Source organism: Falco rusticolus, chromosome 1, assembly GCF_015220075.1.
Source record: "Falco rusticolus isolate bFalRus1 chromosome 1, bFalRus1.pri, whole genome shotgun sequence".
Classification (NCBI taxonomy): Eukaryota; Metazoa; Chordata; class Aves; order Falconiformes; family Falconidae; genus Falco; species Falco rusticolus.
Genome location: NC_051187.1, coordinates 51,253,753 through 51,277,192, shown reverse-complemented (window position 1 = coordinate 51,277,192; position 23,440 = coordinate 51,253,753). Strand labels below are relative to the sequence as shown.

Here is a 23,440-nt window from a genome sequence, read left to right as displayed (position 1 = left end):
AAAATACTCTCCTCCCTCTGAAGGTCTTTTTTTTTTTTTATGAAAGTGGGGCTTATTTGAGGACAAATTAAAAATAGCCTTGAAAGTTACGCTGAGCTTTAATCTCCCATGTGATGTTGCATCATACATGATGAGAAGGAAATTCCTCTAGGCTCTAAATGAACCTATTATCATTTAATCGCTAATGGGCTATTTTGAAATCCAAACAGAATGCATCTTTTGTGCAGTTGCACAGCACAGAAGATCACTCTGGATTTCCAAGGCCTAAAGGAGGCTTAGAAAAAAACCATGAAAAATGAAATAAGCAGCCAGGAACAGGCTGGTGAAGAACAGTGGGCTAAGCTGCCACAACAGAAAGCTGCGATGGTGTGGCAGCATCAGCTGGGCATGGGATGGGGACCCTCTGGCTCAATGGGGACAACAACTTGGGGTTTCTGCCAGTTCCCTCTTTCCACAAAGATACACCTGCAGCAGGGTAGTGCCTTTCCCAGAGGACGCAAGCATCCCTCTGGTGCATTGTCTGCCCCAGGAGGGTGAGGGGGACAGGGGTTAGCTCTCCACAGGGCATGTCCCCTTGCTCCCCTTGGCTGGCAGCTGGCATCCTCCTAGGCACTACTTCCCCTCTTCCTGTCGCCACAACTGTGTCACCTGCTTTCCCATATCACCCTGGTACTTGAGGTGAGTGCTTTAAGTTTTTCTTTACTAATTACTATACTGTAACTTAAAAGGAAGCTCTCTTTTTCTTAGTATGTAACAATATCCTTTTTACTATTCATAAATTCATAAATAATGCTTATGTCTTTCCTAGGAAACATTTACTTTCCTAAAGAAAAAAAAAAATATCACTAGCCTAACAGTCACTTCCAAAAAAGGTTTATATCATTTACTGGCATTTCAGAGAGGCAGCCTCCCTGGTCCAAGAGGGTGTGCATGTGATACCCAACACAAAGTCAAGACAGAACAGGAAGTAAAAATTCCTGTCGTCTTCTCGCTTTCAATTTTTACATTCATCTAAAGCACAATCTGCACCAAACGTGAAAGACCTTGACTGGTTCAGCCTATGCAATCCTTCTATTTGAATTAGACTTATATCAGCCTTTGACTCCTCTTGTGAATGTCTTCCTGGTAACAATGAGGACAGAAAACACAGATAGAATCAAGCATAGGCTGCATAACCAAGGAAGAACACAACTACAGGTGTGAAAATTAATCAATCATCATTTAATTCAACACAATAAAAGTTTTCTGTACATAAGTTTATCCACTGACACATTTAACATACAAACGGACAGATAAGACTGCTGAAAAATCATGACTGTTCTCTCTCTCTCTCCATATATTTCACACGAAGCAAAATACACAGAAAACCACACATCCTGCCCTCACATCCCGCCTGACAGTGTCAGCATCCTGCCAGGGTTAGGCACTGTTTCCACAATGAGCTTCCAGCAGCCCTGCAGGCCTCAAGCCCGCAGGGTTCTGTAGACAGAGCTGTTCTGCAAGCCTGAAATTTTGATTTAATTGCCAAGTATCTCCTCAGAAGATATAAAGAAACATGACAAATACCACAGTTTTATTGCACTAAATAATTAAAAGTCCATTAATGCATTACAAATACAGCTTTTGACAAAGTCTAGGAGTGATCAAATCCTTATCCTAAGAACTTCTCTCAGGTAAGTCAAAGGCCATATGCAGGTAAGCACAGGCTGCTCCTTCAATTCACAGTCTGCAGGAACATGTCTCTTTAGCGTTAGCTGTTCCCCAAAAGAATTCTTAACTAATGCAGATGAAAACTTTACCCTAGCATTTACTCTTGCAACAATGACTGACTAGCATATACTGGTTGCATGTTTGGTAATGTACAAATCGCAAAACCCCTGCTGCTGAAAGCTCACCAGCTAAACAAGATCAGCACAGCGTAGACAGGTTGCACATATATTTAAATATACTTGGTTATCAGCTTGCTTCTTGGAAGTGGGTTAAATAGGATTCTTCTTTCCTAACTTTATAATCTAACAATCAGGTATCCAGTCTACGCTCATTTTTATAATCAATATAAAATCTTAGTGAATGCACACACCCAAATGTTTATAAAGTGCAGTGAAAATAAGGCAGGGTAGAAACCAGTAAGTCAACTGGAGTTATTAAGAGAAAAATATGACAAGGGAAACAAAGACTTGGGTTTTTGTTTTTGCTTTAAAGTGCTCCTGACCAAGAGTTAGGGCAAGCCAAAATTTTCATTATGCTCTATAGCATCAAGCAACTTTTTCTTGAGTATTCTTTTATTTCTGTATCTGGGGAGAAACAAAATATGGCTGCAGGTATTGACAAAAGGATACATCTCATCTGGATTTTCTACTTGAGGATCTGCAATAGAAAATCTAAAACAGTCCAGTGCATAGCAAGGGATTCGATCAGACCCTGACAAAAAAGCTGAAGGAAGGGGAAAAAGAAAAACAAAAAAACATTAGCAAATTTAGAAAAAACATGATAATGTTATCACAGGATGAAAATCATGAGGGAAAATTAAGTGTAAAAATATGGCTATTTCCATAAGCTAATCATTTTGCTTTGTTGAATTTGTACCTGAATATGATAAAGCCTCTTGCTGATTCATAATCATTATAAGCCCTCTTTTACTTTTACTTATACAGACCCTGTGGATGACAAAGGCCAGGCTATGTTTGACCTTCTGCATTTAAAAAGGATGAGCTACCTTCTGTAATCCTTTGAGAAAGCTAAACTGCTTACGTCAACATAGTCTGCTCACACGAGTCGAGGCCTCTGACCAAAAACCAGTAACCATAAAATTAAGGCATAAAGTAATTGCAAGTTTCAAGGTAGTCAGAAGCACTCAGGCAAGCCTCAAGGGATGTAGGGAGGGTCAGAGCTGTGCCTGTGCAATTTTTTGTGCCATTTCTTTGTGGCTTTCACTAGAAAATATGGCAGGCAGACACAGGGATGTGTCAAAAAGCTGTTTGGAACTATCGCATTTTTCATGTGCACCTAAAATGTGTGTTGTGGGGGAAAGAAAAGGGCTATGAAAAAATTAAAATGCTTGATACATTACCAAGAAACATTTTCTTTTTTTCTTCTGGGAGCTTGTGAAACACCGTCCAAAAATTCCCAATGATTTGATCTAGCTTTTTATACTGTATGTAAATCACATTCTGTCGAAGAGATAAAAATAAAACAGGTCAGTTAATCCTCACTATTTCCATTTTTATTTAAAATAACAACAGTTTATCCGATAAATTTTATAATCCTGTTCATAGATATTCAAATCCTCTTAGTGTCTAGAATCTGTTTGTTCATTTGTTTTTCAAAGATTCATATGACAACCCTTGAGCTATGATTTGATTTTTAGTCCTCTCTGTTCTTGTACCTGATGTAGTTTAGAAACAGACTCAAAATGGTGACACAATTAAAAAAAAAAAACAAAAAACAAAAAGTCCCTTGAGCTTCTGGTTTTTGTTCATGACCTATGCACTCAGCAAAGGAACATGTCAAGAGCTTATGCTCAGCAGATATAGCAGAAAGCGCTGTGCTTGTATCCAATACCTCTTCCAGCAGATGCCAGTCAAATTTTGTATGTCCCTGAAGAACAATCTGGAGCTCTGCAGGGAGAAACATCTTCCACTTTCTAGCTGGGCAGCCTCTTAAAAACCCTTGCATAAAGTCCTCAAATGGCTTCCGTATTGATTCATTGAACACGTAATTCACATACAAGTCAACAAATTCTTTCCTGCAAAGATACATTCATCAAACAAGCAATGCAATAGGTGCTTTTTTAAAAGGGGAATTATAGAGGACTTTATTCCTTATTCCTTTATTCCGTATGACCTGCTCTACTGTAAAGATTCAGTCCTTACTGAAAGCAGTCAACACTGCCAATTATTTATTCACTGAATAAGCTGGGAGGATCATCACAAATAAAAGAGAATGCTGGCCAACATGGATTCATTTTGATAACACTCCTTGTACTTCATGTGAACAGTCCAATGAAATCCTATCAGACATGTCACTAGTAAGATGGAACCTAGCAGCCCTAAATGGTGTAAATTCAGCAAACCCCCCACTGAATGCTGAGGAATTCAATGCCCTGAAATCAAAATAGGTATTTGCACAGCTGCTTATCAGTACAGTTTTACCCTTGCATTTGTGATGGGGATTTGTCTAGTGACATTGCACTCATACAATCAACTCAATGTAAACACTATACTTCAAGCTTCCTAAACAGCCCTTTCACGCATCCCTATTGGTCCTCAAACTCAGGCCATAGAATTTCTCTCTCTCCCCTGTGCTGAAGTTAATATTGACACAACAGATTGATAGATCGCTCTTTCTCTGTTATATACAAGATACATTCCATATATGCAAATAAGCAGGCAGCATTTTGCTTTTAAGAAGAAACTTATACAGGTGTACCTATAGCTGGAGCTCCCAGACAAACTGTCTGTATTTCCAAGAAAATATTGTTTCGGGGTATTTTATACATTTGTTAGGAATTCCCCTGATAAGGCCAAGCATGTCTGTATATGCAGATGCCAGGATGTCCAAGGATCCCCTTCTTACCCACTGCTTACACAAACTGCCAATGTCTGGTACATATGCAGAAAGTAAATCAAGAACTGAAAGCATACAACCTGTTGGACCAAGACCAACAGCACAATGCTGATGTTCAGTACTTTCTGGATATAGATATGGTATTTCATACACTCACAACAAGACAACAGATATAGGAAAAATAAAACTGACCTGTTATCCCTAGTGACAGGAATGTTGGCACCATTTTTTTTTAGTTCAATGGCAACCGCGGAACCTCCTTCTTCCATTATCTACGTAAACAAATGAAAACATTGGATGTTACATCTATAAATGACAGATACATATGTGCTACATCTATCATTCTTTCTTTCTACAGGGTCTGACATGGTACTCTTACTAGTTTGAGTTTACAGACAAGTTGTGTCATTTGCAGTGGGACACCATCTTGCCCGAGTACATACATGGCATGTCTGAAGGGCAAAATAATGTTTTACCGTGAAGTCCATGTCCAGGCTCTCGAGGATTTGATCGCATTCTTCATCCAAAATTCCCTGAAGACTCCTTTCAAAAAACAAGGAGGAAAAAACAGAGAAGAAACGTGACCATTCAATGCACTTTCAAATTCTGCTGAAAACCACCCTTTCACAAGCAGTATTTAAATGCACGTATATACACAACACCTATACTCACACAGAACCTTTATGTATGGCCCTAAACTGATCTATACACTTACATCCCACTGCTGCCAAGAGATGAGGGCAAATGCCTTCACCTCAAAGGACTCCAGGCAAGTCCATCACCACACCCTGTGGGGATAACTTTACACAAAGTTCAGTAGCAAGTGCGCTTGGACCACAGCCGAGTTCTTCCAGATATCATCTAGCGAGGAACTGTGGATCAGAGGGATGATCTGAAAGAACTGTTTTGGGGTGCAGCACCTCTCAAAGTATTGCAGGTGAGCTGACATTTCACTTCACTGAGGACTCTTTTGCACCTTGACACAGTCATTGGCTTGTTGGATGGGGTTCCCATCTTCTCGGCTATTCATAGCACTTGCACAGAAAACTGGGCATCAGAGACCTAGAGGCTTTACGTTGGTGGCAGCAGCACCTCTCCCTGTTGTATCTGCCTGAAACCTCCTTTCCTAGCTCGTGGAAACCCTGCATGCGGGCTCTCAAATCTGGCACAACTGCAGCGTATGGTAACACCGTGCTTGTGTGTAACATTGTGGAAACTGATAATTAGCAAATCAGAGAAAAAAACAACATTAGTAATTGGGTGCTTAGTTCTTTCAAGTCTCAACTACAGCTCAGAGCGTTTGGAACTATATGTTCACTCCGTGGACTTAAGCTTACACGGAGCAGAAATCTGACCCCTCCTAAGCCATGGGGCTTGGCTTTTAGTTTTGGCAGTGCCGGCCTCTGTTTAAGAGCAACATCTGTGCCTTGGGCAAGGGCCACCTTGGGAAGCTGTGGCCTTCAGCAGCTCCATGGTGGCCAACGTAGCTGCCACGGGCACCCTGAACACAGCCCTGGGGATCTCCGCGCCCAGTGTTGAGCTGTGAGCCCAGCCTTGGCCATGGCCTCCCAGCAAGAGCTCAGGCTGCGGCTGGCCTGCACCGGGCCCACGGCTGGCTCGTACCGGGCTGCGACTGGCATCAGCTCCTCGAGGTCCTGCAGGGTGGGCGCCAGGCCCAGCAGCTTTTTATAGAGAGCCCTGGGGAAGGGGACAGGCACCACGCTCCCGTGATACAGGGCCATTCCGAACAGCGTCCCGACCCGGTGGAAGGTGTCCTCACAGCTCGGCACCTGGTTAAAAAACAAGCAGGTAAGAAAAGCCGTGACTGCCCCCGCCCCGGGCTCCCCGCCCCCGTGGGCCGGCTCCTTACCTGGCTGGGGAACCAGGCCAGGCCGGAGGCCAGGCGGCAGAAGGCCCCGGTACCGGGCTGGCAGAGGGTCCTGGCGGCCACGCTGAAGAGCTCCTGGGTCAGCCCGCCTCCGTCCTGGCCGGCCTCGCCCACGAAGGACACCTGCAAGCCCCGAGACACCCATAGCGCCGGCGGCAGCGGCACCCGCGGGCGGAGCGGAACCCCCGTGGCGCACCGCGGCGCAGCCCGGGCCGGGCCGGCGGCGCACCGGAAGCGGCGCGGCGGGCGGGGGCGGCGGCCATGCTGCGCGGCGGCGGGCGCGGAGCGGCGGCGGTGCTGCGGGGGGCGGCGGGCGGCCGCGCAGCGAGTGGCGGGCAGGGCCGGGACCCCGACCCGGGGCAGGGATCGGGATCGGCGCGGCCGCAGCCGCTGGAGCCGTCGCTGCTGCGCTTCCTGGTGTGCCCGCTGTCCAAGCGGCCTCTGAGGTGAGCGCCCCGCTGCCCGCCCTCGGCCCGCTGCTGCCCCCGGTCGAGCGAGGGGGGCTGCCGAGGGGCAGGGCCAGGTTACTCACGCCTCTTTTCATTGTGGTTTGTTGTTTGTTTTGGGTTTTTTTCCCCGACTTGCCTGGCCAGGTACGAAGAGGCTACCAACGAGCTCATTAACGAGGAGCTGGGCATTGCGTACCCCGTCATCGATGGCATCCCGAACATGATCCCGGAGGCTGCCAGGACGACTCAGAAGAAGCCCCCAGCCGAGGGCTTGAAGCAGCCCTGAGGCCTCGCCAGCCACAGCAGCCTACTGGGACTGGTGGGACTGATGGCGGGAGGAGGCGTGCTCCCCTCCCTGCCCACGCTGACTGTGCTGGTGCCCCTCCTGTCCCTAGCGGGCTTGTTTTACTCGGCCAGTGTCGATGAAACCTTCCCACAGGGCTGCACCAGCACAAACAGCTTATGTTTCTACAGTCTCCTCCTTCCTGTTACAATACCGGTTTATGTATTCTTCCACCTGTGGACCTGGATGGGGATTAAGCTTTTTAGGCACAACTAGTGCGATGCATTTGCTAACCCCTGGGCTTCTCTAAAGCAGCTCCATTTATTTAATCTCATCAGGTATTGCAGCTGATTTGAGAGATTTCCCTTCTGGCACTAGTGACTGTCATCATTTTCCTAGTAGTAGCTGGAACTGTATGAAGTCATCTGCAGCAGCCTGTTAATTACTACTAAGGCAGATAAAGAGGAGGAATAACAAGAAGCATCAATTCTTTCTAGTGTATCCCTTCAAGAGCGTTGTGTGTTTGTAGTGGCACAAATTAATATCTTCTAGGTGGTGATTGGTTTTATGAGGAACAACTGTACCCTGTCTGAAATAACTGATCTTAAATAATAAGCAATAACTATGCAGCGATAGGAATTGTTCTTTGAATTACAAGCTTTGGCTTTGTTTTGAACCGATGTGTGTACTGAAATGTATTTCTCTCACTGTCAGAAGAACATAATTAGGCTGACGTTTAATAACAAAACTTGAGTTAAATGAAGACACATTTACTTGGATGATAGCCATGTCTGTGTGTCCAATAGCTGCTTGCTTGGGTTTTTTGGTTTGTTTGCTGTTTTTTTTCAGGGGTTGGGGGGTTTGTTGGGGTGGGGGTTGGTAAGAAAAAGATGGGGAAATGACAGCACTACAGAAAGGATGTACTTCTGCATTTGGGGGTTTTGTCAGAGTGGCCTCCAACATATTCCAGTGTCTGTTTAGGAGATGTGTGTCCCTGCACTATTTGTTAAATGTGTCTGATTGCCCTGGTTTCATAGCCAGGCTAGGTCATCTTTGTTAAAGAGGCATCTGCTTACATGTTAGAGTAAAAATCACTCAAACTGAGCCCAGAATTTGGTAGCCAGGTTGGCAGCTACAAATGTTAAGTATGTAGAGTATCTTTCCCCTTAGCACTATCTTCTCCTCAGTAGTGCAGGAACAGAAGATACTTTTGCTAAATACTTCAACCTTCCTTGTTTTCATTTACAGCAACACTGGAGAATGGAGTGACAGACCACTATGAGGATGTCACATGCAGAGTTCTTGGTACTGTCTGCCAAAATGTCTTAATGGGACACAGCTACGAGGGGGACAGGCTAATGCTACAATAATCTATTACAAAGCTTTCTGGTTTATGTTTTGCTCCTGAGTGGTTTGTAGCTGCAATGCAAACACATTAATGTCCCTTACCTGCTGAAAAGTGGAGGAATGCAGCACCAAGTTGTAAATACTACAGACTTAAGTGTCTCTTGGTGGGATACTAACAGTGCAGTTAAATTATCAGGCTGCTGCTGAGCAAATAATGCTTTGATGGGCAGTATGAAAGGCAGTGCCCACAAGAGGTGTATTCGAGAGCTGACTAGCTAAGTGCAACTGTTTATCGGGGCTCCTTGTACAATCAGTGGAGAGAGACTAGATCTAGAGGACAGTACAGAGGCAAGCCTTCTCACCTCCATAAATACATGCCTCTTTCAGCTGATGTTGTGAGGAAGGGGGAAGGAAAGGTAACTCTCGGACCCATTGTGAATCTTCTAAGTGTACAGGAAGGAAAAGCTTTGACAGCTCTGGTTGGCAAGAAGGCTCACTTGGAAAGAACCAGAACTGGGTAACAGGGTACTGATGTTTATAGTTCCCGCTGCGCAGGTGTGGTGCCAGACTCTGACAGCCCTTGTGTCAGTGACTGACATGGCACATGGTCCCTGAGCTGAGCTCTTCTCTGGGCAGGTGCCCTGCTCCCACGTCAGCAATCTAACAGCTTTTGCAGGGCAGGGCTAGAAATACAGCTGTATTTCGTCTCTCTTGCTGTTACTATCCTTCTTTCCCTTCAGGCAGCATCTCCATGAGAGAAATGGCTTTTGTGGCTACGTTGCTTGCTGCCCTCTTAAGGCTGGCACCCCAGCGACCAGGTTTTTCACGTACAGCAAACCAGCCTAGAGTCTTTAAAGTCAGCCTAGCAGTAGTAGTAATGGACTTCACCAATTACCGGTTTCCTGAGCAATCCTATTACATGACTCCAAAGCAACCTCACAGTAAATAGCACTGCCACTTGCATTTGACTTACCGCAACAAAGCTTGATGGCTACCTGGAATAAGAATGTAAGATACTGCCCTCCGGATTTACTGTGCATCCCCCATAGAACATGTTTTGTAATAATTCAATGAGTAGCTGTTCTGCTGTATGCTCAGTAATACTGAAACCCTTCTACCAATACTTTAGTAACACTGAAAACCAAAGAACACTGCAGCAATGTATTTGGAGCTAACAAATAATATACTTTGGTATCTTACCTTTAAGATCTTTCTGAATTGCTGCGTTGATGCATCATTTAGATGGGTCCATATGTCTTGCAGAAGGCACCATCTTCTGACTGGAAAATCCCAGTGTTCCTGGACTAATGCTGTTAAGTGTCTCTGAAGACAGAAGTAACAGTCTGTTAGCAGTGTGTTTATCTCTTCTAGATTGTAAAAAAATCGGCCACACTTACATCTCTAAAGGTGCTGGCCAGAGTCTTGCATTCTGTATAATGAACAATGACCTTGTCTTGCATGTCAAAGATGCATGGATATTTGCTCAGCATCCATAGGGACGTCTGAAATGACAAGGAAAAGAAAAAGATGTGTTGATTTTTCTCTTGCAAAATCAGAGTTTGGGGATACATGTGTAGACTGAACTGCCAGTCTGTACCCTGGCAAACTCCCGTATCTCTGAAATATGCCCTTGTTCTGTACATCAATGCTACACCAACAGAGGCACGCTTTCTAAAACCAGCTTCTAAACACCTCTGTGAGTGGGAAACCCCGCTGGAGAGGCACCTGAGCTGTCTGCGCAAGCAGACACTTGTGTTACAGTGCCCCAGGAATAAAACAGATTGTGATTTTAATAGCTTCTTCTGTAATTCAGCTAAACCAAAACACACTGTAAAAATGTCCTGGATACCCAGGTCATGGTACATTGTTGTTAAAACCTGTTGCATTTATTATCTGTAATCTCAACAGTAGATATTGGTATACAAAATAATCTACTTCAAAGTGTTACACCTCCAGTGTGATAAGGAAGCAACTTCAGATAATGTCCTTTTTGGCTTTTGATTCTATACTGTTTCTCAGACCTCCTCCACTCTGGTTAATTGGTACAAATTTGGTACATTAGGAAATTAAAGCTTATGAAGGAGTTAAGCAGTTGCCCTGCAAATTCCAGACAAGTTGCCAGAAAACTGCATTTTTTGCCTAAGGAAGCCCCTACTATCCAGGTTCCCATTTCATACTCCTTCCTGTGACGCCAGTTGCACCAAATGCATTTGGTAGCCAATTTTCGCTCCTCCGTATCATCAAGAAATGAACCATTTCACAGATTATCTTTTATTACCACGGCTTTGTTTTTAGATTTAAATAAATTGAAATGCTCAATAGGGTTTCTATGTAGAAGTTTAAAGAGACCTCACAATATTTCTGTTAATTAAACATAATAAAACCCAGAGGAACAAGAAGTATAGCAACCATCCTCTCATGGTGCTGTTTCACACTGACCATCAGTTCAACACAAACAGAGCTGCTTAAGATGTTGGAGGACAGCTCTGGGTCATCTCAAGGAAGGTGTTATTGTAGCTGCTAAAAAACTGGGATGGTGAATGGTTTGCATAATTTAGAACAGCTGGAGGACTAGGGAAAATACATTGTCTTTGAGAGGTACTGGGCTAGCATCTAGAGTTGACTTCATATATATCAACTCATGCCAATAAAACAGGGGGGGGGGAGTGTTTTGCACGGCTGGTAAGGTTATATACTTACTTCTTTATTGAAGGACCAACATAATGCAACAATCGCTTTCACTGGAGGCACATAGAAGTTGTTTGCTTGTACTCTGAAACCAGTTCTGGAGTTCACCTGCATTGATACATGCAATATGAAAAGGGGTGTGAGCAGATCTAGCGAGCTGTGCGCCTGTGTGGCAAGACAGAACTAAGGAGTAACAGGGCTTTCAGCAGAAAGAGCTCTGAGACCCTGCACAGAAGCAGGATAGAAGTGCTACGAGTAGCACAGCGCTCAGCAGTGACCAGTCTCAGAAAGCCACGTATAAACTAGTAGGAAAGCAATTTTCATTTACAGTGAAGATCCCTTAACAAGACTCCATGAGGAAAGGTATGTTTCACTTTGGGTATCTTTCATGTTGCAGGACAATCTGAAGTTCCCTATTCACATTCATACTTGTTGCCTGGCAAAGGTAGGATCTTTGGGAGGACGGTGAACATGTAAAGCTCCAAATGATGTAGCCACTTACGGAGGAGCAGGCCTGCTGCACTTCTGAGTTTATTTATCTAGATAAATGCAGATTCAAAAGTCTAAACTTTGAGGCCCAAATCTGCATTCTCAGACAAAAGGATATTCAACTCTGAACAAAATTTAACGACTCTTTGATTCATACTAAGTGCATGCTTGAGCTCTTGACTTTCCTAAACTTTGAACATCTCAGCAGGAGAAAGGATGGTTGTCAAGAAGAATGCAGTTATTGCCCCTTTTATTCCCCTTGCTTGTGTGCAGCTGAAGATGCTCTGTTGTCCCAGAAAATTTCTCAGGCAACAGGTTCTTAAAGCATCACACAGCATTACTGTGGCACCCACGATGCGCCAAGCAGGAGGGTTGTCTTTCAAGTGCTGTAAGCAGTTACTGGGGTGAGGGATCTCACCAGCAGAAAGGGGAATGGGACACCACGTCCACAGCCCTGTACACATCGATGCATGTGCTCCTCACACCACCGAAAGCATCCCTCCCCCTGGCAGGGCCTGTAACGTCCTTCAGCTCTTCATTTCTATAGAGGGTCAACCAGACTCAACTCCAGAGCAGGATTCCTTCAAAGCTATGCTGGTGTACAGCAGAAAAGATTCCTGAAACCATGTCAAGTGACATGTTCCCTTGTAAGAAGGAAACCCAGAAAATTCAAGTAAAAAAGGATTAAAATACTCTAGCTCATACTGATACACCCTATCTGATCAGGGTCCAAAGACTCTCTCACCTGGTAAAGAATCTGCAGTATTTGCAGAGTCACTGTTTCATGTGGGTGCAGGCTGAAGGGGTCTCTTAGGCTTTCTGTGACTTCCAGGAAAAAATCAATCAGGTTTTTCTCCGAAACCCTCTGATATATAGTGACCAGCTCCTTGAAAAAGGCTGTTTCTAGATTTGACCATAGGCATTCTGCAAAGAAAACAGCTAGTGAAGTATCTGTCACAGGTAACATGCAAATAACTGCCATTTCTGGAAAAAGCTACATTTTCTCTTTTAATCAAATGAACTAAACAAAAAAAAAAAACAACCCCAAAAAAAAGGCTCAATTTTGCACTACAAAAATTAGGAAATCTCAGACTGAGATTTTTTTTTTCTTATGTCTTGCTGCATAGTCCCCATGTTTCTACCAAAAGCATTTCTTTCAGGCTGAACTCTGGAACAAATTACATCAGCAATACTAACTCTTGCTCTGCAGACGAAAATGACCAAGCATTTAAATCATTTGGTTCTATCATCATAAAACCCTACCAAGAGTTTGTAGGTCCTTTGGCTGGAGCTTCAAGATAGCTTGTGCTAGAAGCCTGAGAGAATGGTAAGAGCTGTCATCCTCTCCCTGCAGAAGGAAAGGCAAGATCAAGTAGACTCTGAAATTTTCAGGTGAGATGGGAGAGGAAGACAATGATGGCAGTAACTTCTCCACCTCCCTTTGCACCTTCAAAGGAAAAAAAAAAAAAAAAAGACAAGAATTAAAAAGGCAATTATGTTTTGCCAAAATCATCTATGAATTAGGTTGGCATGAAATTCCCAAGTTTCAAGCACAAATCCAGGGCTCCTCAGTAACTGTGTAGTGAGAATCTTTATATCAGATCCTTACCTCCTGAAAGACTTTTGGCTGCATGCTGATCTTCTCATAAAAATGTTTCACTTCTGACACGTCTACACCTGAGACTTCTTTGGAAGTTTTGAAATGTTTGTCTCTATCACAAAGGAAAAAAATAAAACCAACTCATGTGAGAAGCTGGGTTTGTTACTGACGAAGCAGTGAAACACCCTAACATCAGAAAATACTTGGAAAGTTCAGCCCCAGCTCCAGCGGGTATAATTTCATCTGTTCTAAGAAGATATCCTCACTGTGGTGTGACCTGTTGAATATTCTGTCTTTCCTGCCTTGTGTGGCTGTGTACTGTTAATGGTGGGGTTCCTGTATTTCACCCTAAAATGACTTGCACTTCTGCGCTGGGAGGAGCTATTGTGGAGCCTTTGGGACCTGTAACATTGCCTAAAGGGATTACCATCCTCTGTGAAAAGTCACCGTAGGATAATCTGCCAGATGTGAGCTTCTATAGCAAATTTCAATATGGCTGGGGGGATAAACCCCTTAATTTTAGCTTGGGTTTTGAAAAATACAGACTTGCTTCTCGCAAATTCAGATACGACTAATCTTCTCTACATACGAAGCCTAAAATAACACTTTCTGCGTCATGTTTGGTACAAATTTGGTACATTAGGAAATTAAAGCTTATGAAGGAGTTAAGCAGTTGCCCTGCAAATTCCAGACGAGTTGCCAGAAAAGTGCATTTTTTGCCTAAGGAAGCCCCTACTATCCATGTTTCCATTTCATACTCCTTCCTGTGACGCCAGTTGCACCAAATGCATTCGGTAGCCAATTTTCACTCCTCCGTATCAGTTTTCACGCAGCCAATACATTCTGTTATGTCTAAGTCGTGCACACTACCTTTTCTCCAGGAAGCTTCCATTGATGCAAGCCTCAGATGAAAAGATGAGTCTGATATTCCTGATGGTAAAAAAGAAACCAAAGTCAATCCTTTCAACTTCACGTTTTTAATACTGAAAGAACAAAAAATGTGTATACGAGTGTGTCTGCACTCAACCACATGAAAGTTTTCTTAGCACCACTGTACTGACAGTGTTGCAGAAGAGATTGTATTCAAGGAGTTGGCGATCTCCAGCAAGCCAGCCCTGCTCTCCTGGGCCTTGTAAGGGAACCTGCTCCTGTCGGTGGGTGTTATGATGGAGATACCTTCCCCTGACAGGCTGGGATGGTATCTGGTGTCCTGGTTTCGGCTGGGACAGAGTTAATTTTCTCCTCGGTAGCTGGTGCAGTGCTGTGGTTTGGGTTCGGTGTGAGAACACTGCTGACAGCACACGGGTGGGTTTGGTTGTTGCTGGGTGAGGGTCAGACCCTGTCAAGGGCTTTTCAGTTTCTTAGAAACTGGGAGGGGACACAGCCGGGACAGGTGACCCAAACTGGCCAAAGGGATATTCCATAACATAGGATGTCGTGCTGAGTATATATAAACTGGGGGAAGAAGGAGGAAGGGGGATGTTTGGAGCGATAGCATTTGTCTTCCCAAGCCACCATTACGCGTGATGGAGCCCTGCCTTCCTGGGGATGGCTGAACACCTGCCTGCCCATGGGGAGTGGGGAATGAATCCCTTGTTCTGCTCTGCTTGCACAGCTTTTGCTTTACCTATTAAACTGCCTTTATCTCAACCCACAAGTTTTCTCACTTCCACTCTTCTGATTCTCTCCCCCATCCCACTGGGCGGAGTAAGCAAGCAGCTGTGTGGTGCTTAGCTGCCAGCTGGGGTTAAACCTCAACATCTGGTTAGGTTTGTTATACAAAATAAAAGGCACTGGAGGAGGAACCCCTCCACTGGCAGGGCCTTTGTAGCAGGCTGGGGGAAAATCCATCAGAGTATCCATTTGCTGCTGTGTGAAAGCTGGGTTCCCAGCATCTGAAGGGACACTAGGCTTACTCACTACCTGTATTCCTGGTTCTACTCTTATTAAAGCAGCTATTTTATTAAGATATTTGCTGTCAGGCCCTTCCTATTGAGATCTGGAAAGAACCCTCTCAACAACCACTTTCCAGATGATCCAAACCACACTAAAAATGGTCAGGGAAACGCTTAGATCCAAATCAGCCAACACTTTTAAATGCTCAAAATCAGCAGCTGGGATTAGACTTGGCCAAAGAAAATAACCTCCCACGTAAGATCTGAAAAAAGGCTACATAATCATAATTCTCAGCCCTAAGTGTAAGGTTTCCCACAGTAGTATATACTTACTGCTTTTGAAAATGGGTAATTTTTTTTTGAAAATGTGTTACCCTTTTTCAAGTGCTTTTGAAAATGGGTAACTAAAGAAGGGATCACTGATTTTTAAATGCTGACACACACAAAACATTCCAGTTTGGGTACTCTGGATTACAATTTTTGCACAAGGTCTCGGTCTGTCTGCAGACTGAATCTTTTGGTGATTTAACCTGTCGGCTCTTCATCAACTTAATAACCATTCTGCTCAAGACGAGGGGGAGGACAGGCTTCCAAAGGCAAGCAGTAAGTCTGCTCTGTTCCTGCAAAAGGGTTATTGAAGGGTTGTTGCTTATGAACAGCTCTTCTTTTCCTGTGCAAAAAACTAGGTAAGAAGTGCTGGTACAAGACTCCGTCTCAGCTAAATTCCTGAACATCAGTTCCTACAACAGTCTCCAGAAATAAGAATTTTTAGAGAAGATCATGTATCAGAGGAAAAAAAACCAACAAACCAGCAGGTTTCTGACTTACTTTCTTATACTGTTCCAATCTTGCAAACTGGAATTAGAAATCCATGCATCCACTTCTTCACCCTTCAGAGTGGCAATTCCATTCAAATAGGAATTCTGTGTGAAATGCATGAAAATATTGGCAAGATTACAGGTCTAGCAGATGGGATTCTTTTTTTCAAGCCAATCATTACAAGATTTCGGCCTAAGTATGAACAAATTAATGGTAAATCACAGCATGATCCAGATGCACTAACCACAGAACAGATATATAGTATTGCATACAAGTTAGTTTCTGGGTAAGCCTGGAAAGAACTGCAAGAGATGTATATGAACTTGGAGCACTAAAAGCAGGACAGAAAATCCAAATGTTTCCAGCAGTAACGTGAACGATGGTTAAATTAGAAGCCATGATCAAATATGCACATACCTGGTTGTCCTTGCAAAGGACAATACTTTGGTTTCCTCCTGCGATAATTTTGATCACCTTTTGTGACATGTTGCTTTCTGTGAACAAATAAAAAAGATGAAACAGTCATTATCTTCAGAGAGTTCAGCACACAGCACACAGTAAAAAAAAGCCCTCAGATAGTAGCTGTCTGTCTAAAAGTTGATTCTATGCAGCCATTACCCACAATGATAAATCAAGCAGCAAATGGAATTATCCGTTGTAGAATCTATTGGGATGACCAAGCAAGCATGAGATGTAATGTTAGTCTCGCGGTGTAAACATGAAATCAAGAAAGCAAGCATCTCCCTGGGAGAAACAGATACAGATTGTACACATCTGCAGTGGTCATTACCCTGACAGGATTTTCCAGAGTTCACTGGTAAATCGATGGGAAGTGGTATCAACTGATTAGGCTTTCTCTCATCTCCCAGCTGTCCTTCTTCACCAGAACCAAAGAAATAGACTTTGTCCAAGGAAGGGACATAGACCAGGGTGTGCTGTCTGTTCAGAAAAAGAAAAATGGTCATACTAAGCTAATACCACTGGGCTAGTCAGAACCAAATTTACAGATAATGTTTTCAGAGGGGATAGCTGAGGCTTGTCTTTTGAAGCCCTGAAGGTCCAGCTGCAGAATCCTTTTAACCAAAGTCTTAGAACCCTTCCTTGCATAAACAGGCAGCAATAAAGGAACATCAGGACTCAAATCTATACTGTCCTCTAATATTAGTGATTTACCCGGGTTCCACATACAAAAATAAAGGGTTATGCCTTGCTAGATTCACGTCCTGCCGTTTTTACAAGCACAACTTTTGTGCTGCTGAGCATGATACAAAGCCCAGGAAAGTTGACAGGACACTTTTTCTGGCCCAGTTCCAGAAAGGCAGAATGAAATTGGGTAATTACCACCGCTCTTTAACTCTTTCTAAGGACGCACCAGTTTGTCAAAGCGAAAAGGAATTCGGTGACCTTCCTGACAAAGGCTTTTGACAGGCTTTTGCCCTTTGGAACCCAGCACACCCTTCATTTCTTACAAGATCGAAAAACCAAGGGCTTCTGGGGTTTTGCCCTCTCCCTCTGCTTGGCAGGGGCTGAGGGTTTTGCTTTTGCTGGGGCAGAAGGGTGGCTTACACTTGGAGAGTGGTCAATATTCTGACAGTGCTGACCTACCGGGATGCAGGTTCAACATCCCGGTGACTCCCCTCCCTACTGTTCTCCAGCGATTCCCCTAGGACCTTGACCTTAGAAGGGATGTTATTGGTACTGTCCCACCTGCCGCAGGCAACCTGCGAGACTCTCGCTCCCCACAGCTCAGCCACCACACGAGGCACGAGTTCATTCCGCGTGGAGTTGTGACCAAGCTGGCCGGCCCCTCCAGCTCCAAAGGTGCACACCAACCCCTCCTTGAAGGTGAAGGAACAAACAACAGGATCGCCGCATCATTAATGATGTTCAGATGGTCACCACGGAGTGACAGCCGGCATGACACAGTTAAACGGGACTTGATACAAAACATCCCCGATTCAAACGCAGGTGGCCAGGTGGCGTTCACATCAAGCCTAACCCTACACTGTAATGGCCAAATCATTTAACTCCTGAGAAAAGTAATTTAGCTCCTGAGAATAACTCCCTGTCACTTAAGAATTTTACTTTTATGAGTGAACCCAAGTGAATTAGGTATTGGTCACATTTTCTGAAGTCCCCAATATGCTATAAAAAAAGAAAATATTTTCAAAAAGTACTGTAAGTGGAACTGCACCTCTTTGCCCCAGAACTCCCATTCACCACATCCCTGCAAAAGTTTGCGTGCAGGTGACGGGAATGTGAGAAAAGGCCAGTTTTCCCAATAGCTTAGTAAGCATCCCTTGGGTATCGGCTTCAAACTCGGATGGAAGCAGGCATTGCCGTCCCAGTTTCTCTGTGCTGACTTTCAGCAATGTTATCTTTTATTGCAGGGTGAGGTCTCAGACGCTGAATTTCCATTTCAGACTCACCTTGGAGAGAACTGCAGTATGATCTGCCCCACATGAGATAAATACAGTCTTCCAGTGCTCCAACGCTCCGATGTACGATGGGCAGCTCCTGTCTGGAAAGAAGATAGTGCTGCTAAAGTGAAAAAGTGCTGGGGGGTCTCACACAAAGAAAGATTTAGAAAATATGGAGGGTTTGCACTTTTCAGTCCTCTCTTACAGGAATTCATGCATTTACAGCTTGGGTTTAAGTTGTTTTCTACCCTCCATGATAACATATTCTTTCTTACAATGTTCTGTCTTTTTTCATAGGATTGTCTTTTCATTTACATTTGATCTGAAACAACGCAGTGCTTTCACATCTGCTTGCCAAAAGGCACTTGGCTTCAAAATATCTGACTCTCAAGGGTGTGGGCTCATTCAGATCCCACTGACTTCAGGTTGTCTCTGGCTAGGGCACCTCTGCTGTAGCCTTCTAGGTTTGAAGACAATGGGTCATTTTAATTCTTCTCTCACCTTGTGTTTACAGAGAATTACAGAAGGCAGAGAGGTATAAAATTAGTTTATTTCATGCAAGACTGCCTGGAGAGAGAATGGGAGTGGAAAGAGACCTCTGAGACATGAGGTTTTAAGAGCCTGTGCTATCCAGTTGGCCACATAAAATGAATGGAAGTTCTCTGTAGAAAGTCCCTGCATGACCTTTCTGGTCAGGAAACAGAACTTACCCAGATATACTTTCTCCAAATGACTTTACCATCCACCGCTGCTCTAAAGGGGCTTGACAGTCCTGAGGAGCCACTCCTGTGTCTGCGGGAAGCTCACTGGCCAGGAAAACACCTTCCTACTGCTGTCCTTCCTTACCTTCTGTGTCTCCAAGTCCCAGCTGTCCAAAATCGTTTTTTCCCCAGGAGTACACAGCTCCAGAGAGTGATACAACAGCACTGTGAGCTCTTCCAGCAGCAATTTGAGCGAGCGAGATGCCCTTCAGTCTTTCTACCAGCTGTGGTTTGGGAATGCACGTGGTTTGGCTCCCCACTCCGAGCTGTCCATGGGCGTTCTGGCCCCAGGTGAAGAGCTCACCTCCTTCACACACAGAACAAAAGAAAACAGGTCAGCCTCACTGCTTCCTTTGAGTGTTTGCATTTTGGGAGTGGGAGCGAAAATCAGCGCTGTTTTCAGAGACCGAGCTCCAAGGTGAGACCATCACCTGCAGCTAGAAGTCCCTCTTTGCTTCTGACCCCTTTGGGGTGGTCCCATACTGCCCGTGTGATGGAGCACAGCAAGAATAAAGGCAGGGTGTGCTTCCACCTCTAAAACCAACCAGAGAGGTGCTCCAACTTAAGAGTGAGCAGGTCTGGTGACCGCAGAGCGAGGTGGCTATGTCTGCTTTCCACAATGCACCTTTGCAGAGGGGTTGTGCTCAGGGACCAGAGGGAGACAGAGCTGCAGGTCCCTGGGTACTGGGACAGCCAGCACACTTTGTGTCCCCTACCCACCGCTCATTGCCCTCTAATGGTGTCACCAACTACTGGAAGTTGTTCAAACACTCCCTTCTGAGAGCAAGCCTGCCATAATGTGACTCCCATCTGGAGGAAAAAATGTGGTTGAAAGAGGTTACCTCTGGTTAGCGCCATGGCATGCTCGTCCCCACATGCTATTTGAACAATATCTTTGTTTCCTAGTTCTTTCACCAGCCTACAAAAATAAGGAGAAAAAAATAGATAGATGCTGTGCCATGAGACAAAGTAAAGGATGAAGATCGTCTGCTCACCGAATCCCAGCACATTTAGCGGGAATTACACGGAAAAATATAGGTCGCCTGTAAGCTGATTCACTCTACTACCTAGTAATGGAAGGTTAAAGTTCCAGTTCCCTCTCTACAACAGGAGCGTGCCTCCGTTTCAGGGACGTTACCTTCAGGAAAAGCGGGCCGCATTTTCTGAGAGCTCCCATCCCAACCTCCACCCCATGAAAGCTTCTTACCTTGTCTTAGAGCCGGCGGCTGAAGCTGTAACCCAGCCTTCGGAAAGCTTCCCATCAGGGGAGAGAACAAGGGTATGTGTTGCATCGTGGTTTGAGCATTGCACCTTCTCGTTCCTCTGCGACTGCACGTGTTCTGCAGAACAAATACAGACAGGCACGACAGTCACGCCAAGGCAGCGGGCATCCTAACCATCTTGGCCCCCTCCCCAAGTTCTCTGTGTGTTACCGCCTTCACCAAGAGCTTCTGCTCCTCAGGAAAAAGTGAGACAAGCGTGTACAACTTATTTTCTCCAGCCCCTTGGGGTTTCAGTGTCCTACCCACTTCATGCCAGATGACTCTCCTGACTAGCACTAAAAGACATTTCTCCATCTCTTAGGCTGCTCTGCCACCAGCTGCCAAGACGATCAGCGAAACGTCAGCAAGAAGCACACTCCGTTACTTTTGCACAGCTGTGGAGAGTGTCCCGGGGAGATAAAGCACTTCTTGAGGTACCTGATCACCCCAGATTTGTCACAGCCTTGGGGGTGGGATGCCTTGAAGTCGGATGTTTTACTGGAGAAGCAATGACGGAGAATTCAGAAACCGCCTACGTAGAGCTGAAGGATGTCCCTTCTGGTCTGCAGCTGAGGGGCTGCAGGTGCTCCCCCGACCCCGGGGCACCAGCCAGACACCGTCATTCGTGTGCAGCCCCACCGCAGCACAGGCGCCTGAGACCCGGGATGCCCAAGCTGAAAGGTGCGCCCCGGCACAGCCTGCCCCCACTCGCTGCTGGAGGCTCGCCGTCCACCCTGCTCGCACCTCCCCCGTGCGTGCAGCCTGAGGGAGATCCGTGCCCATTGCCCAGCACAGCCTCCCTCGGCGCGCTCGGCTCCGGGGGCGAGTGCAGCCCGCAGCCGGGAGGCTCCCGGCCCCGGCCCCCGGCCGCCCCCCCGCTCCCCCGGTCGCTACCTCCCGTCTGCCGCGGCCGCTGCGCGGAGCCGCTTCCCCGGCCCCGCCGACGCCGCTGCTGCTGCCGCCGTCCCGCCGCCATCTCCCCGTTCGCCGGTCCCCGCCGGCCGCCCGGCAGCTCGGCGGCAGCCCCGGGAACGCCCCGCCCCGGCGGGGAAACGGAACCGAAACCGAAACTTGGCGGGTGCCGCGGCAGCGGGAGGAGCCGCAGCGGGCGCGACCGCCCCCGGAGCGGTAAACACGCAGCCCTGCCTGAGCACGCGTGAGCTGCCGGGCTGGGGGCGCTGCCGGGCTGGGGGGGCTGCCGGGCTGGGGGCGCTGCCGGGCTGGGGGGGCTGCCGGGCTGGGGGCGCTGCCGGGCTGGGGGGGCTGCCGGGCTGGGGGGGCTGCCGGGCTGGGGGCGCTGCCGGGCTGGGGGGGCTGCCGGGCTGGGGGGGCTGCCGGGCTGGGGGCGCTGCCTGGTCCCCCCGGCCGGCGGCGGGAGGGCGGAGGGCGGGCAGGGCACCGCGGGGTGCAGTGGGGAAAAGGCACCCGTTTGCCTTAATTACTCGTCTCGGCGAGTGACCCGCCCGTGTCCCTCCACAGCTTTCCATGGGCTCAGAGACCTGCCCTGCTGCTCCCTGGATCCTGAGAGCCCGTGCGAAGCCGGGGGGCTGCCTGGCGGGGTGAAGCCGAGCACAGGTGAAATGGCCGCTTCAGGAATGTATCAACATCTGAAAGCCGTCTGCGTCCGTTCTTGGACAGTCTCTCCTACCGTCTGCTCAACCTCCCCCTTACCTTCAAAGACCCTGGAAGCTTCCCCCCGGGAAAGGCCACCCCACCTGCCCACCCCCCACGCTTTCTCACAGGAGTGGTGCACGCAGGCCCATCGTGATGGTGAAATCGGGGATGCCCGTGATGAAGTGGATCAAAACACCTAAGAGCCTTTTCACTGTATTCCTCGTAGCGTCCACTGATTAACTGAATTCAGTCTGCTCAAGAAAATTTAATGCTGCTGAACACTAAGCACAGATCTTGGCGGGGAACCCAACAAAAGACCCAAGAAGCACAACATGGATCCCCAGATTTATGCTGGCATCCACTGAAACACAGTGGAAAATTCACTACTGAGATGCCAGGAGCATTTAATAGAATACATTTGAATGGAGCAGCCTGTGGCGCACAAAAAGGCACACGGAAGTCCCTGGCGTGAAGAAAGAAGAATGTGGAGGAGCCATGGAAGCAAAGCAAGGTGACCCTGGGGCTTACAGTAGCTGACTTCCCCCCAGGGAGGTGCAACCCAGTCTGTGTTTCCCAGCCACCTCCCTACACCCACTATGGGGACCTTATCTCCTTCCACAGTATGTAGGAAGGTCTTGAGATCTAGAAATGCAGAGCCAGAGCTGTGAGGCCAAAGCACGAGCTACAAAGGGACACTAGAGGTCCTTCTGCACCACAGTATGAACCGTCTCCTCCTTGGGAGGAAAAACCGCTCCAAGCAGAGGCTTGGAGATTGAAGAGATTGAAGAGGCTCAAATTAAGAGATTTGAGGGGAGGAAAGGAAACACGTTGATGTCCTTCTTCCTTTTGGAGCTACATCTTTCCTCCCACCAAACGGACCGTTGACAGTGACTTCATGTCAGAAAGGCTCGCTCTGGTAACCTGCTGCAGGTTCCTGAAACACCCTGTGGGTCTCTGCCCAAGGGGTATCAGGGCTGGTGATAGTCTGATCAACAGGAATCTGGGGGTCCGTGAGGGAGATGCCTGGCAACTAGCAGGAGACAGAGGAAAGAGGTGAACTGTGCAAAATGGATTTCATAGCTAGAACTGGGTTTCACAGATGTCTGTTAATACTTTGTCCATTTCACCCCTTTTTGTGTGACTTACCCAGAAAAAAAAAAAAAAAAAACAACAAACCAACAAAAAACCACCACACGACAAAAACCACAAACCAAAAGCAAAACCCCAAATTCCCATGTGTCAAACCTTGCGCTTGGTGTACTGCTTGGTTATGAGGGCAGCCCCTTTCCCAGGAGAACAGCACAAAGCACATCCAGGGTGAGGGGAATGGAGAAATCCAAGGAAATGGCTGCAGTTGCC

General features: G+C 46.4%; 2 protein-coding genes and 1 long non-coding RNA gene across 3 annotated transcripts; 2 read left to right on the top strand and 1 right to left on the bottom strand.

Annotated features, from left to right (window-relative positions):
* Positions 1-1,200: 1,200 nt before the first annotated feature.
* Positions 1,201-21,443, bottom strand: LOC119156411 (probable E3 ubiquitin-protein ligase HERC3). Its single transcript, XM_037406097.1, has 23 exons — positions 21,362-21,443; positions 20,413-20,545; positions 20,048-20,124; positions 19,291-19,512; positions 18,454-18,545; positions 17,732-17,862; positions 16,815-16,963; positions 16,442-16,518; positions 16,034-16,128; positions 14,181-14,240; positions 13,320-13,422; positions 12,974-13,157; positions 12,456-12,634; positions 11,234-11,329; positions 9,931-10,035; positions 9,734-9,856; positions 6,437-6,577; positions 6,190-6,356; positions 5,043-5,109; positions 4,759-4,838; positions 3,562-3,745; positions 3,071-3,170; positions 1,201-2,433 (listed from the first exon to the last, which is right to left on the bottom strand). The coding sequence occupies exons 1-23, from the start codon at positions 21,441-21,443 to the stop codon at positions 2,219-2,221; spliced, it is 2,862 nt and encodes a 953-aa protein (XP_037261994.1). The 3' UTR covers positions 1,201-2,218.
* On the top strand, positions 7,109-7,970 carry PIGY (phosphatidylinositol glycan anchor biosynthesis class Y). The gene has a single exon (XM_037379141.1). The coding sequence runs from the start codon at positions 7,232-7,234 to the stop codon at positions 7,460-7,462; it is 231 nt and encodes a 76-aa protein (XP_037235038.1). The 5' UTR covers positions 7,109-7,231; the 3' UTR covers positions 7,463-7,970.
* Positions 21,444-21,552: 109 nt separating the features above from the next.
* Positions 21,553-23,252, top strand: LOC119144167. Its single transcript, XR_005102979.1, has 2 exons — positions 21,553-21,623; positions 21,947-23,252. It is a non-coding gene; the product is annotated as an uncharacterized LOC119144167 (long non-coding RNA).
* The last annotated feature ends 188 nt before the right edge of the window (positions 23,253-23,440 follow it).